Genomic DNA, 13,883 nt, shown 5'->3' on the forward strand with positions numbered 1-13,883 from the left:
AGATCCATTTGTGATGTTTCAAATAAAGCCTGAGGTCTAAAATGCAGGTTCTCCATAGGGAAAAAAAAATGTTTATCTAGTTTTAAATATTTGGAGTTTTAGAAATAATTCTGTTCATAGGTCTCAACGCTGGATCTTAAATTAGTAATTTTCTTTCAACACGGAGCCAATACATTATCTTGTCATTTAGTTTAAAGGTAAAAAAGGGACAAGAGGAAAAAATAAGGACACTGACAGGAAACGATAGATTTTATGCCATTTCGACATTACTTGGTGGCTTACTGCACATCACTTATTACCTCGAGCTAGGTGATTTTATTAAAAAATGAGAAATCAAATGGAGCGTTTTGCATATAACAAAACGTTTGATGTTTGAATGGCAAAAGCTCCTAAACTCTTGTGGCCATTGAGATGTTGGAAAAATTTTCAAGTTTCATGCTCCACAGTGCATATAAATAAACACAATAATATTAACAAAATCAGCACAGCGCATACGGAACGCTGTTTAAAAGTCTTCTAATGTTTGCAGGCGTGATGAACTAACTGCATTGGCATTCATTCATTCATTCATTCATTCACAAGCCTTATTCTGAAGCTAATATTCACTCTGCAGGATTGAAAAACCCTCAGTGCTTTTGGCCAGGGGTAAATTCTCTCAACAGAGGTGCAGATAATGCTTCCAAAGCTGCTGCTGTATTTGGGGGAAAGTTCAATCGTACCCTTTTCTTCCTATGTATTTCCAGCGGCCGCGGCTGGAGAGGAAGAGATGTGCGGGGCAACGGGGGGGAAGTGACTTCACCCTCGTGATCACAGAATGTCATCTCTGCCACTGTAAACATCCAGCCTTTAAATGAAAAAGCGGGCGGAGTGAAATCACTCTCTGGCCGTACATCTCGCTGGTTACATCTTACCCGCCAGCCAAACTTTCTCCATCCATCTGGGCAGGTCGGCCGCGGGAACGCTGCCTGAAAGGGACATGTAGGGTCCTGAGGCGGCGTGTCCTGCCTCACCCACTGTTGCCTTTGGAGTTACCAGAAGCATTCACGCTACTGCACTCAGAGAACAAGCTTCTCATTTCAATTCGGTCGTTTCTGTAGGGAATTGCGGCACCGGCAGGTTCTGGGTGTGGCGATGCCAAGAGGAAGCTGATTCCTAGCTTTTCGGCTTCTGGCAAACCTTCCCGGCCCCAAAGCGGCGAGTGACCAGCCACCCGGGATCCCGGGGACCGCTGGCGGACTAGACCCGGCGGCCGGGGCAAATTGCCCAGACGCGAGGCTGGGCGAACTGTGCGAGTGCGCTTCTCCCCCCTCCGTGCGCGGCTGGAGGCGGATCCCCTTCCCCGCACACAAGTCCTTATATGCACCGGTTGCAGCAGCCTGCGTTACTCTGGCCCCGCCAATAATTAATGGGGGAGGGAAGGGCGTCGCTTTTTGTCCCCCCCTGCATTTTTTTCAGTGCTGGAGCATTTGAACCCTTCCGAGAAACCACCCAGATGCGATTGAATGGCCATATTTCTGTAGCGCACGACTTGGACACACAAAAATATGTGTATCCAAATAGCCCCGCTTCCCCTACGATAAGCACGGTAGGGCTCAGAAACAGCTCTTCAGAACCAGCCGGATTAGCCCGCAAACGCCGGCGGAAGGGTGCCTTCCCCTCCCCCATCCACGCTGGTGCGGAGGGACCGGGTCAGGAAGCGTGGCCTCTCCCGAGTCGGAGACCACGCCTCCTTCGCCTTTCCACCCCCCCCCCGCCTTTACTCCTCCCAGGAAGCGATGATAGACAGCTCTGTGTGGTTCTCCACCCCCACCCCCAGCTGAGTGGAGGAGTTGATGTGTCTCATTATAACAGCCAATGCAGCCGCCATCCACGCACAAGCAAAGAAGCATGGCCCATTTAAATACACCCACGCAGCCCAAGCGCCCTTAGCTGATCGGGGCGCACAGCCCACACGCATCGCGGTTCCCGACTTGGAGATCCACGCAGGCTGGGCTCCCGGACCCGGCGGAAAGGCGCGCGGAGGATCGGGATCCGACGCTGTGGATCCCGTGTGGGCGGGGGGGCTGGGCCCTGGGGCCTTTGGCGCGACACCCGCATGAAGACGCGAGTGAAATAGACCAAGGTGGCATTTCCAAGGGAGAACCTTCGGGGTGGTTTTGGTCCATTTCTCCGGCGAAGAAGTAGACATGGCGAGCGACTCCCCGGCTCGCAGCCTGGATGAAATCGATCTCTCGGCTCTGAGGGTGAGCAGAACAGGTTTTCTGATTTTCCCGTGATTTGGGTCAGGGTGAATAGGCTCGGTGCGCGAATTGGGACTGGGGTTGGTGGGTAGAGGCGGGCAAATACGAGACGGAGGGAACCCCGAGTCTCGTTTGGGAGCAGCTGCGGTGCTCTCGGCTAAATCCCCATGGCAGGGGCTGTGCGGTACGTGCACTGCCTTGGTTGTGGTCGAGAACCCCCTGGGAGCGCGTGGAGCTTATGCCAGTTTCGTCTCAGAGCAGTGTGAGCGCGTTAAAATAAAAGGCTCTCGTGTGTGTGTGCATACACAAGCCCTGGGCAGTCGTCTCGTGCCAAGGCGCAGAGACCTGACTGTCTCTTTCTGCAAAAAGAATAACAACAGAGTGAATAAAGGCGCTGGCCCCCCACGTTTTCCAGCTACCTGCAAGATGACATTGGGAGCCTGGCGGTCCCCACGGAGCGAACCTGCCTCTCCAAGGGGGCAGCTATTGCTATGCTGGTCTTGTGGGTGGCAACTGCCTCCCCTTCCCCTTTTCTGCCTTCCGAGCCCGGACTCTTTCTCAGCGCTGTCTTACAGACCAGCCTGCCACTCACCTTTATTTATGGTTCTAACTCAGCCCTGCCTGTGCTTTCTGACTTCGTGGCTGTGACATTTCAGTTTTTATGGCTGAACTTAAGCAGGTGAAAGGGATGTGTTCTCTGCTTTCCCCCCAATCAGACCGGAACTCCCGAGAGAGAGAGAGAGAGAGAGAGAGAGAGAGAGAGAGAGAGAGAGAGAGAGAGAGAGAGAGAGAGAGGTTTCCCTGTGTCTGTGGCTAGTCCTTTGTGGAGCACTTCCCAGCCCCCAGCCCCACTGAAGGTCTGCGTTTACCTTCACGTGAATAGCCTCAGACACCGTTTCATTGTATTGACTAAGACATCACCCATATAGAATCCATTTTGCTGTTGTTTTGAGACCAGAATACCAGGAATCTGAGGGCAGCCTCGATGCCTCCCCACCCCATTCCCCAATCCCAATCCACTCCTTGGGGGAAGGGGGCAGAGCTTTCTTGCCATTTTAATTAGATGTTGCCTCCTGGGAAGAGGGTGAGGGGTGGGGGATGGCGACAGCAGCGGGGGTCTGAGGAGGATTGGACGCCAATTTAAAGACGGCTTCTTCCACTCCTGAACCAAAAATAAAATAAATTAAAAAACACACACCTGCATTGTACATGACGCATGGAGGGTCGGTGAGACCAAATTGATGGTGGCTGTCAACACAGGAACATGCAGGAGGAGGGGTGAAGCTTGCAAGTTCACACGCCCTCCGGAGGGAATACATTGTTAGATTGATGCTAAATCTTGGGGTTATATTCCTGAATCCTCAGTACTTCTCCCGACATTGCCTACTTCTCCACTGTTAAAGAGCTGCCTTTATGGTCAAAATGTCACTTTTTCTTTAGTCTCATTAATCCTCTCTCCCTACCTACTCCCCTCTTTTTAACTCCTTCTCCCCCTCTCCTTAATCCTGGCATCCAAGAGGTGAGGTTTCTGCAAGGCAGTTAAGGGGTTGAGAAGGAACAGAGATGCCATTTGTAACTGGCTTTTTTGATAGTTGGGTAGCAAAAGCTCATTCATGCGTTATTACAGTAAGCTGTCTATTTCCCTGGCGCCGAAATGCCACATGCAGAGCGGGGTGGGGGTTGGTAACAGGGTGGGTGCTTTGGCTGAATCTGTGGCTTCCTGCTTTACAGATTGTGCATTTGCCCTACTTTCTGCGCTGGGAGTTGCTGCCAGCTGGTTAATCAGGTGAATGGATGGTCCAGACTTCAGGGAGGGGAAGGTGGCAAAGGCCAGGGAAGGCGCCTGAACAATGGGCCAGGCTTGTGATTCCACTGAGCCGGATAGCTCCTCTAATGGAAAGCGCCCTGATGTGATTTTAAGTCCTGCTTGGCGGGAGGTGTCTCTCCTGGTTTTTCCTGGGGAAGGTTTTCCTGAGATACTAAGCACAAAGCCTGCAGGCTTATGAGCAACCATGAGGGCTCACCGGCTGGCCTGGAGTGCGATTCACACATGGGAAACCTGCACTCCAGAGAGCTGTATTTTGAAAATATATCTTTGCAGGATGCACTGAAATTGCTCTTTGTGGCTTGGGCTCAGTGCTCTGCCACTGTATTTCTGCTTGCAGGAGGTGTGGAAAGAGGGGGAGGGCCCTGGCTAGCCCAGGAGATTGGGGAACTGCTGGCTGGAGGATTTAAATGCAGATGTTGAGACAGTTTCAGGGCTGGGGTCTGCGACCAGTTTCGTTGTGAGGGAGGTGTGCTTGCCAGGAGTGGGTCCAAATAGGAAATCTCTACAAATCAGAGGGCAGATCATCTGTCTCTGTCTTCCCCAATTAGGAGAAGTGGGCTCACCTAGATGAGAGGTCTCATTTGTTCCTAAACTCTCAGTAAAGCCTGCCTGCTGAGAACCTCCTGGGAATGCCTGACCCCTGAAATGCAGCCAAGGTCAGTGGCTTCTAAGAGAATTTGCTGCAGCCTTACCAGTCCCTTGCTGTTTCGGTGGCTCTTTAATGTACACAATCAATGCTCTTTTTGTAAACCCTGTGCTCAGTGTATTAAAAGCGGATCCTGTCTGAAGCGGCCTTTTTCCTTCTCATTTTGGGGGCTCATTGTTCTCAGTCAGTGATCCCAGACTGGACCCTGTCTAAATTTTCCCCAAATAGCAACAATGCATAACTTAAACCAGAGCGACCAGTGACAGCACTGATCATTTAAATTATGCAAGATGTGGATGGTTTTTAAAAGTCGGATAAAACAGGATCTTTGGTTAGGACAGAGATGATTTTAATACAGTATTATTAGTCCTGATTTTTAGAGCTCTGGAGATAAACTAAGTTTTGGGGGGAGGATGATGAATTCAAAGATTTAGAGCTGGAAGAAAATTGTAGAACACTTAGCCACTCCTGTCATCTAATACTTGGGAAGCTGAAGCCCAGGGACGTGAAGTCTGTCGCCCAAGGTCACACAGCCCACGCCCTCTTCCCTCTTAGGTGGCTTGGGGAGAGTATCTAGGTTTCCTGACTCCTCATTCAATGCTCTTTTCTCCAAGTCGCATTGTCTGTGGTTGAATCAGAAATCAATAATACATTTTCTGTCTGATCACACACAAAAATGGCAGAGGAATAATTTCACCATGGGTCATGGAATTTTATATCCAAGAATAAAGTGCTTTATGCAGGTAACCTCATAATACATAAGCTTTGGAGCTTTAAGGTACCTTTGGAATTCAACTTGTCCAACCCTCCCTCAGTTCCTCCTCTGCAGGGAAATGACTGTTTAAATTGTCTAGGACAGATGGTTGTCCCGTGTGGTACCCTCTCTCCGTAACCCATCTCCATCTGAACATGTACCAGGAGTCATCTAGACATACGCATTATTCATATGTCTCTGCATGTGACATTTATAGCTTCTAGGTATGTTTTGTGTAATCTATGTGGATACTTATATAAAATATTATGGATATAAACTATCCAGTGGGTATGTGAAATGTGTGTATACATATAGACTACAGAAAACATTCTACTCACTCTAACCCAGGGCTTGAGTCACTCTTCCTTCAAGACATCACTGTATTAAAACAAATGAAATTTGCCACCAGTATGCTTTATTTCATATGAGGTGAGATCAGCCCAGAAAGCTTTTTGGAGATTAGCATATATCTGAATCTGAGCACTTTGGCTGCCCTTAGCTTGGCCCAAAGAGTAAGGCATTCAAGGCCAAGCTTGGTCATTGCTGACTTCATACTCTTAAGTTTCTGCCAGGACTCGCACTCACTTTTCTATTTGAATAGAATTAAATGACCTCTCCTTGTCTTTTCCCCAACCCCTCACTCCCTTCTGGGCCTAGCTATTTCCTTCTCCATCAAAACTTAGAATTTAAGAGGTGGGGGGAGGTTGAAGAGAGTAAGGGGGGGGGGCAGGAATAAATGGTGATGGTAAGAGACTTGACTTGGGTTGGTGAACACAATACAATATACTAATGATGTATTGTAGAATTGTACACCTGAAACCTTTATAATTTTATTAACCAATATCACTCTAATAAATTCAATAAAAATAAAAATCCCTAGATTTAAGAATTGACTTCTGGGAGACCTGCATACATCTTTTCCACTATACTTTTCATTGCTTGTGTTATAAATGGTGTGCAGTTTTCTTTTTGCCTGAGTTCTAGGCCAGAAGTTTGGTCTTGCTCATCTTTGAGTCCATAGTCCCAGTTAGTTGAATAAATGAATAAATGCATGAATGAGTGAGTGACTGAATGGAGTGAACTGAGCACTGAGTTCTATGTTCATGTCTTATTAGCTGTGGAATGATCACAGTTGCTTGTCTTCCTCATACACTGGTTTCAGAAATCAAATTATTTATAGCAATGCTCTGAAAGCTATAAAGCACTATACCAATATGTTAGTCCATGATTAAATAGAATTTTATGAGAAACTTGATTCTATCAACATTTGATCCCAATGATTACACCTAATAGAAAGTGATCCTGAGGAAAAGATTCTACAGCTTTTTAATAGTATCTTTTCCTTTTTGTTTCAGTATGACCTTGTATGTTTCTCTGATGGGCTGGGTTAACCTTTGACCTAGTATCAGCATTTATTACATATGAGGTGAGCTCAGGCCAGAAGCTTTTGCGAGATTAGCACATTTCTAAATCAGTATCAATATCAGCATTATTCATTAAATAAAACATTCTAATTTTTCTTTTCTTTTTTTTCTTAAACTTTTCCTCCTCTTAATGGATTAACTATTAATCAACTAGAAAAAGCTTTATTATGCCTGTACTTTTTCAAAGTTTGTGTTTGGAGAGGTTGGGATAGGGGGAGTGGTACACTATTAGTCCAGTGTTTAAAAGTTTAAAATATTCTGGTCACCCGTCTCAGGGGGCTTAAAGAAATCTTGAATCATTATTAATTTATTATCTACGATCACTTAAATTTGGTGTTAAATAAGAGTTTAGTAAAGATGCAGGAATCGATAACAGTATCTTAAAATTAAGTCATCATAACAGTTTTAAATTAGAAATATTTGTTGTATTTTAGCTTTATTAAACAGGTGTTGTCTTTGCCTTGACATTGCCTCATAATAAAATAGTGTGTAGTGGTAGTTATCAGAACATTAGAGAAATCTGCATAATCGTTTTCGGTATTTATTATTAACGGGAGTAATCTTAGTACAAAAGCTAATATAAGTCATGGTGTGCTGTTTGCATAATTATCTACTTAGGAGGTCATGGAATATTTTGTTGATGAAAGAATATGCAGGTCTTTTCCATCCTGGAAATATCAAATTTTCCCCGTTATCTTTTTTTTTTTAAATTTTTAAATTTCTTTATTGATTAAGGTATTACATATGTGTCCTTATTCCCCCATTACCCCCCCACCTCCCATTCATGCACCCACCCCCCTGTTGTCTGTGTCCATTAATTAGGATTACTTCCCCGTTATCTTTAAGGCTCTTTGAAATCTTGTCATTTTGAGTCTTGCTGGTTGTCCCTTTATTCTTTCTGTGTGTCTACCCTGCAGTTAATCTTCCATGCCCTTCTTGTTCCATGCCATTCCTTCTCTCGGTGATAGTAGTTCTAAAGTCCACACAGCTTTGAGCTACTGGGATTGAATCATGGCTGCCATGCCCAGCTGAGCATAGCTCATCTCTGAGTCTATGTTTCTGATAGAATTTGGGATAATTTGTGCCTGAAAGATGGTTTGATGTCAAATGGGGTCTTCTATTTCTGCGGGGGAAGTTGCTCTCTGAGAACAGGGCCTGAACTAGCAGTCTGCTGAGAATTCCCAAAAAATCTGGTAATATTTTTTTGAATGAAATGTTATCCTGCACATATAAATATAAGGTTCCTAGTGGAGAGAGAGGGAGGACTTAAGTAGCAAATGTTGGATGAATTCCATTTGCAACTTCTTTCATTCTTGTTGGAAGCTTACTTCCCTCTAGAGCAGTGGTTCTCAACCTTTCTAATGCCGGGACCCTTTAATACAGTTCCTCATGTTGTGGTGACCCCCAACCATAAAATTATTTTCGTTGCTACTTCATAACTGTAATTTTGCTACTGTTAATGAATCGTAATGTAAATATCTGTGTTTTCTGATGGTCTTAGGCTCTACAGCAGCAGTTCTCAACCTGTGGGTTGCGACCCACAGGTTGAGAACCGCTAGCAGGGTCGCCTAAGACCATCGGAAAACACAGATATTTACATTACGATTCATAACAGTAGCAAAATTACAGTTATGAAGTAGCAACGAAAATAATTTTATGGTTGGGGGTCACCACAACATGAGGAACTGTATTAAAGGGTCGCGGCATTAGAAAGGTTGAGAACCACTGCTCTAGAGAAAGATGGTTCTCTATTCACTTTCCATTTGCCCAGGCTGTCTCTGGTTGTCGCAAGGGGGTGCCTTGAAATTCTCAAAACACATTTTATTCCACCCCAATCTTAAAAATCCTTTTTAATAGCTATTGTCTCCATTCCTCCCACCATCACTGCAGTTACTGAGTTACTGTCATGACAAGACTTGGTTCCTAGGTTTGTACCACCAGCATTCTCCTGACTGGTGTCCCTACACTTCAGCCATGCGAGTCTTCCTAAAACCCTCTTCAGCAAAACCCCAAGACCAGCGCTCATTCATCTGGCTGGGGCTCCCACCACATGTTGCAGTTTTATTGACCATCCCTTCACTCCTGCCACCAGGGACAACTTCTTTTTTCCCCTGCATGCTCTTTAGGCGGGAGCCCTACCTTATTCTCCTTTTCTGAATGTTCTACCCTAACACTAAATATTCATATGCCACCTTTTCCACAGAATTGTCCCTGGTTTCTCTCAGCTAGAAGTTATCCCTTCCACTTATAAACCCTCTCAGAACTGACCTCACAACTCCTATAGGATATTCAGAACTTTCTATATTGGATTATCTTCATGAAAGCAATGCATATATTTGATCTTCTTAGGAATCCCCACCAGGATGACCCCTGGGCTCCAGGGCCCAGAAAATATAGATTGTGAATGGGAGCACAAAGACTGATGAATTATTGCCTGACCAGTGTGGCTTAGTGGTTGAGTGCTGACCTATGAACCAGGAGATCAAGGTTTGATTCCCAGTCAGGGCACGGGTCCAGGTTTGTTTCTATTTTCCTCTTTCTCTCTGAAATAAATTTAAAAAAAGATTATGTGTTTTTTTTTTTTTTTTAAAATAGACTGATAAATGGTTAAAAATTTGTTTAGATTTTTTAAAAAGCTTTTTTTAGTTCTCAGTATAAAAGCAACATAATATGGTCATTGCAGAAAATGTGGAAAATGGAGAAAAAGCAAAAAGAATTCATAATTCTAAATAACAAAGTATACATTTTGTATATGGCTTAGTGATTTTTTTCTATGCATAGCTAAATAGATAACTTTAAAAATTAAGATTATGTCACATATTTATCTGCAACCTGTTTTTTAAATGTAATAATCAGATTATTTGCACATATTAATCTTTTTTATGGAACAATTTGAAAAACCGTATCATGGAGAATTTTAAACTTATGGAAAAGTGGAAAGAATATTAGAATGCTCATACATTGCTGCTGGGAATAGACAGTTGTATAGCCACTTTGGGAGACAGGTTGTCAGTTCCTCAAAATGTTAACTATAGAGTTAGCATGTGACCCAACAAGTCCACTCCTAGGTATACACTTTGGAGAAGTGAAAACACATACCACAAAAACTTGTACACAAATGCTTATGGTAGCATTATTCATAATAGCCAAAAAATGGAAACAGTCCAAATATCCATCAATTGCTAAATGAATAAATGAAATTGGAGTACATCCATACATTGGGTATTATTGGTAATAAAAGGAAGTGCTGATACATGCTATAACATGGATGAACGTTATGCTTAGTGAAAGAAGCCAGACACAAAAGACCACATATTATATGATCCCATATATTTATTTTTTCTTTTTAATTGAATTTATTGGGGTTATATGATTCCATTTATATGAAATATCCAAAATAGACAAATCCATTGAGACAGAAAGTAGATTAGTAGTTACTGGAGCTGGAGGAGAGAGGAGGAGTGGGAAGTGACTGCTAATGTCCTAAAATTAGTTAGTGGTGATGGTTGTTCAGCTCTGAATATACTCAAAATTACATACTTCAAAAGGGTGAATTTTATTGAATGTGAGTTAAATCTAAATAAAACTGTTACTTAAAAAAGGACAGGAAGAGATTAACCAAAGAACATATATACGTATATGAATAGTTGATGGACACAGACAATAGTGTGGTGAAGGCCTGGGTTGGGGTAGGGGGAAAAAGTGAGGTACAGTGTAATATTGTAATAAAAAATAAATTACTGAAAATGTAGAGATAGAGTAGTATAATGAAACCTCAATTTAACAGTTACCTACTTGTGCCCAATCTTGTTTCTACACCCCCACCTATTTCCTCCCCTCATTTATTTTGAAGCCTCATATTATTTGTTTTGTAATTATTTCACTACGCATCTCTAAAAGATAAACTCTTTTTTTAAAGTTATTTTTTGTTTAAAGTATTACATATGTCTCCTTTTTCCCCATTGACCTCTCCCCGGCCACTCCCACCCCCAGCACATGCCCCCTAGTGTCTGTGTCGATTGGTTAGGCTTATATGCATGCATACAAGTCCTTTGGTTGATCCCTTACCCCTCCTCCAACCTCCCCTGCCTTCTCTCCGAGGTTTGACCATCTGTTCCATGCTTCTCTGTCTCTGGATCTATTTTTGTTCATCAGTTTATGTTGTTCATTATATTCCACAAATGAGTGAGCTCATATGACATTTATCTTTCTTCAACTGGCTTATTTTGCTTAGCATAATGCTCTCCAGGTCCATCCATGCTGTTGCAAATGGTAAGAGTTCTTTCTTTTTTATAGCAGTGTAGTATTCCATTGTGTAGATGTACCACAGTTTTTAAATCTACTCATCTGCTGATGGGCACTTAGGCTGTTTCTAAATTTTAGCTATTGTAAATTGTGCTGCTATGAACATAGGAGTGCATATATCCTTTCTGACTGGTGTTTCTGATTTCTTGGGATATATTCCTACAAGTGGGATTACTGGGTCAAATGGGAGTTCCATTTTTAATTTTTTGAGGAAACTCTATACTGTTTTCTACAGTGGCTGCCTCAGTCTGCATTCCCACCAGCAGTGTATGAGGGTTCCTTTGTCTCCACATAAAGGATAAACTCTTAAAAATATATAACCACAATACTATTGTCATGCCCAAAAGCTTAGTATGTAATTTAAAATTTTTTATGTATTCTGTCAGTGTTCAAATTTCTAATGATGTTTTTAATGATTAGCATTTTATTGAGGGCATATATTTAACCAATTTCTATTGATGAAGCTTCTGGGTATTTCCAATTTTTCAATTCTCATAAATAGTGTTTCGATAAACATCCTTAAGCACAAGTCTTTGTACAGTATATATGCCTATTTCCTTAGAATAACTTCTTAGAAGTGCTATTCACAATGAAAGTGTACAAATGGTCTCTTGGGCTCTTGACATGGTCAAATTCCCTCCCAATTTCCTGTGAGGTAGGTGTATATCATTTTCACATGAGGCTTAGAAAAATCAGTTAATTTACTAAAGGTCATAGGGTAACTAATTAAATGGCCAAGCTTACAACTGACCTTCCCCAAAGCCAGTGTCCATAGTAACTCAGCACAACCATTATTTGACTTACGGATCTTGTCAAGACATCAGACTTTCCCTGGGGTTCACAAATTTTCCAGAAGCTTTGTGTTTGGGGCACAAGATTTCCTTGATGAGCATAGTGAGTGATGTTTTAAGAGTTATTTCTAAGGCATTTTTTCCTTGTGTTCTTTGTTTTTTTTAATACCAAGGTCAGCTTAGAACATGTTAATTGTTCTTTTTATTGCCTAAAAACCTAAAAACATAAAATATAAACCATTGGGATTAACAGTGATTTTCTTGTACATTGTGTATAAGGGATGTTTACATTTAATCTGTTATTTTTTTTTTTTGAAAAAACACCCAACAACTGTGTATGGAAGACATGTGGAATCAGACTCAAAGGTTTCCATTTTTTTTAAGAATTAGACAACACTGAGTTTGTGATTATCACAGAAGACAGCAAAAGCAAGGGCCATTCTCAAGCTGTTATCTATCTTGAGTTACTTTTTTTTTAGACAGATATAGACATTTTAAAATTACAGTGCAGGAAATGGAAGATGGAGCGGGCAGACAGAAGAGTAAAGCACCCTGTGTTTTGAACCGCCATCTACTTTCCTCCTAGTTTTTAAGTAAGAAACGATTAAAACCAACACAACTCTGTGGTTGTCAATTGCCTTGATTTGCCAGATTTTATAACCTCCATTTAAAATGCCTATAAATTATTTACTCCTAGAGTAAAAATCCAGAGCTTCCCATGGACATGGCTTCATCATTTCTACTTCTAGATGTTGTGTGTGTGAGAGTGTGTGTGTGTGTGTGTGTGTGTGTGTGTGTGTGTGTTAGCTGCCTGTAATAAAATTATAGCAGTTTGGTGGGTGGAATAGGTTGTAAGCAGTAATTGCAAACTGTATTTAAATAATAATAATAATATTTAGCATTTATAGAGCACTTTATATCTTCAAAGTACTTGCAAACATTATCTAATTAAATATTTTCTCTGATTATAAACTGGATATAAATGCACTTAAATCCAGAACAGGGTCATGAGAAAGGTATGCATTGGAAAGTTAATGCCAGCTATGCTTTAGAAAACTACGCAATGATGGGAGAGTTAGAGTCTGGGATTCTGTTGGGTTGTTTTTGTACACCCTTTTGTTCAATCTGGTGGTGGATTTATATATATATGGGGTGTCCCAAAAATGTATACACACTTTGAATAATTATTAATTTAATTGTTTCTTTCTTTTCAGCTTTAATCCATTGGAATTAATAATTATTCCAAGTGTGTGTACAGTTTTTGGGACACCCTGCGTATTCACCTTATTAATACCTCTGCTTGATTTCTGATTTCTGATTATTAAGGACTGAGTGTTGATCATTGCCCTGGTCCTTAACAGACAGTGAACTATAGACAACATAGATAAACTTTTTTTTTAATTTAATAAATCTTTATTGTTCAGATTATTACAATTGTTTCTCCTTTTTCCCCCCATAGCTCCACCCGGTTCCCACCCCACCCTCTGCCCTTACCCCTCCCCCCACTGTCCTCATCCATAGGTGTACGATTTTTGTCCAGTCTCTTCCCACACCCCCACACCCCTTTCCGCCCGAGAATTGTCAGTCCACTCCCTTTCTATGCCCCTGATTCTATTATATTCACCAGTTTATTCTGTTCATCAGATTTTTTTATTCACTTGATTTTTAGATTCACTTGTTGATAGATATGTATTTTTTGTTCATAATTTTTATCTTTACCTTTTTCTTCTTCCTCTTCTTAAAGAATACCTTTCAGCATTTCATATAATACTGGTTTGGTGGTGATGAACTCCTTTAGCTTTTTCTTATCTATGAAGCTCTTTAACTGCCCTTCAATTCTGAATGATAGCTTTGCTGGGTGGAGTAATCTTGGTTGTAGGTTCTTGCTATTCATC

At 42.0% G+C, this 13,883-nt stretch overlaps 1 protein-coding gene across 5 annotated transcripts in view; it reads left to right on the plus strand.

The window, feature by feature from the left end:
- Positions 1-1,818: 1,818 nt before the first annotated feature.
- Positions 1,819-13,883, plus strand: part of TNIK (TRAF2 and NCK interacting kinase) — a 372,736-nt gene continuing 360,671 nt past the window's right edge. For all 5 annotated transcript variants that reach the window (XM_080655707.1, XM_080655708.1, XM_080655709.1 and 2 more), the window contains exon 1: positions 1,819-2,243. In XM_080655707.1, the coding sequence (XP_080511833.1) occupies positions 2,187-2,243 (57 nt within the window). In that variant the 5' untranslated portion in view covers positions 1,819-2,186. The remainder of the gene's footprint in view (positions 2,244-13,883) is intronic.

This window comes from Plecotus auritus (assembly GCF_963455305.1).
Source record: "Plecotus auritus genome assembly, chromosome: 2".
Classification (NCBI taxonomy): Eukaryota; Metazoa; Chordata; class Mammalia; order Chiroptera; family Vespertilionidae; genus Plecotus; species Plecotus auritus.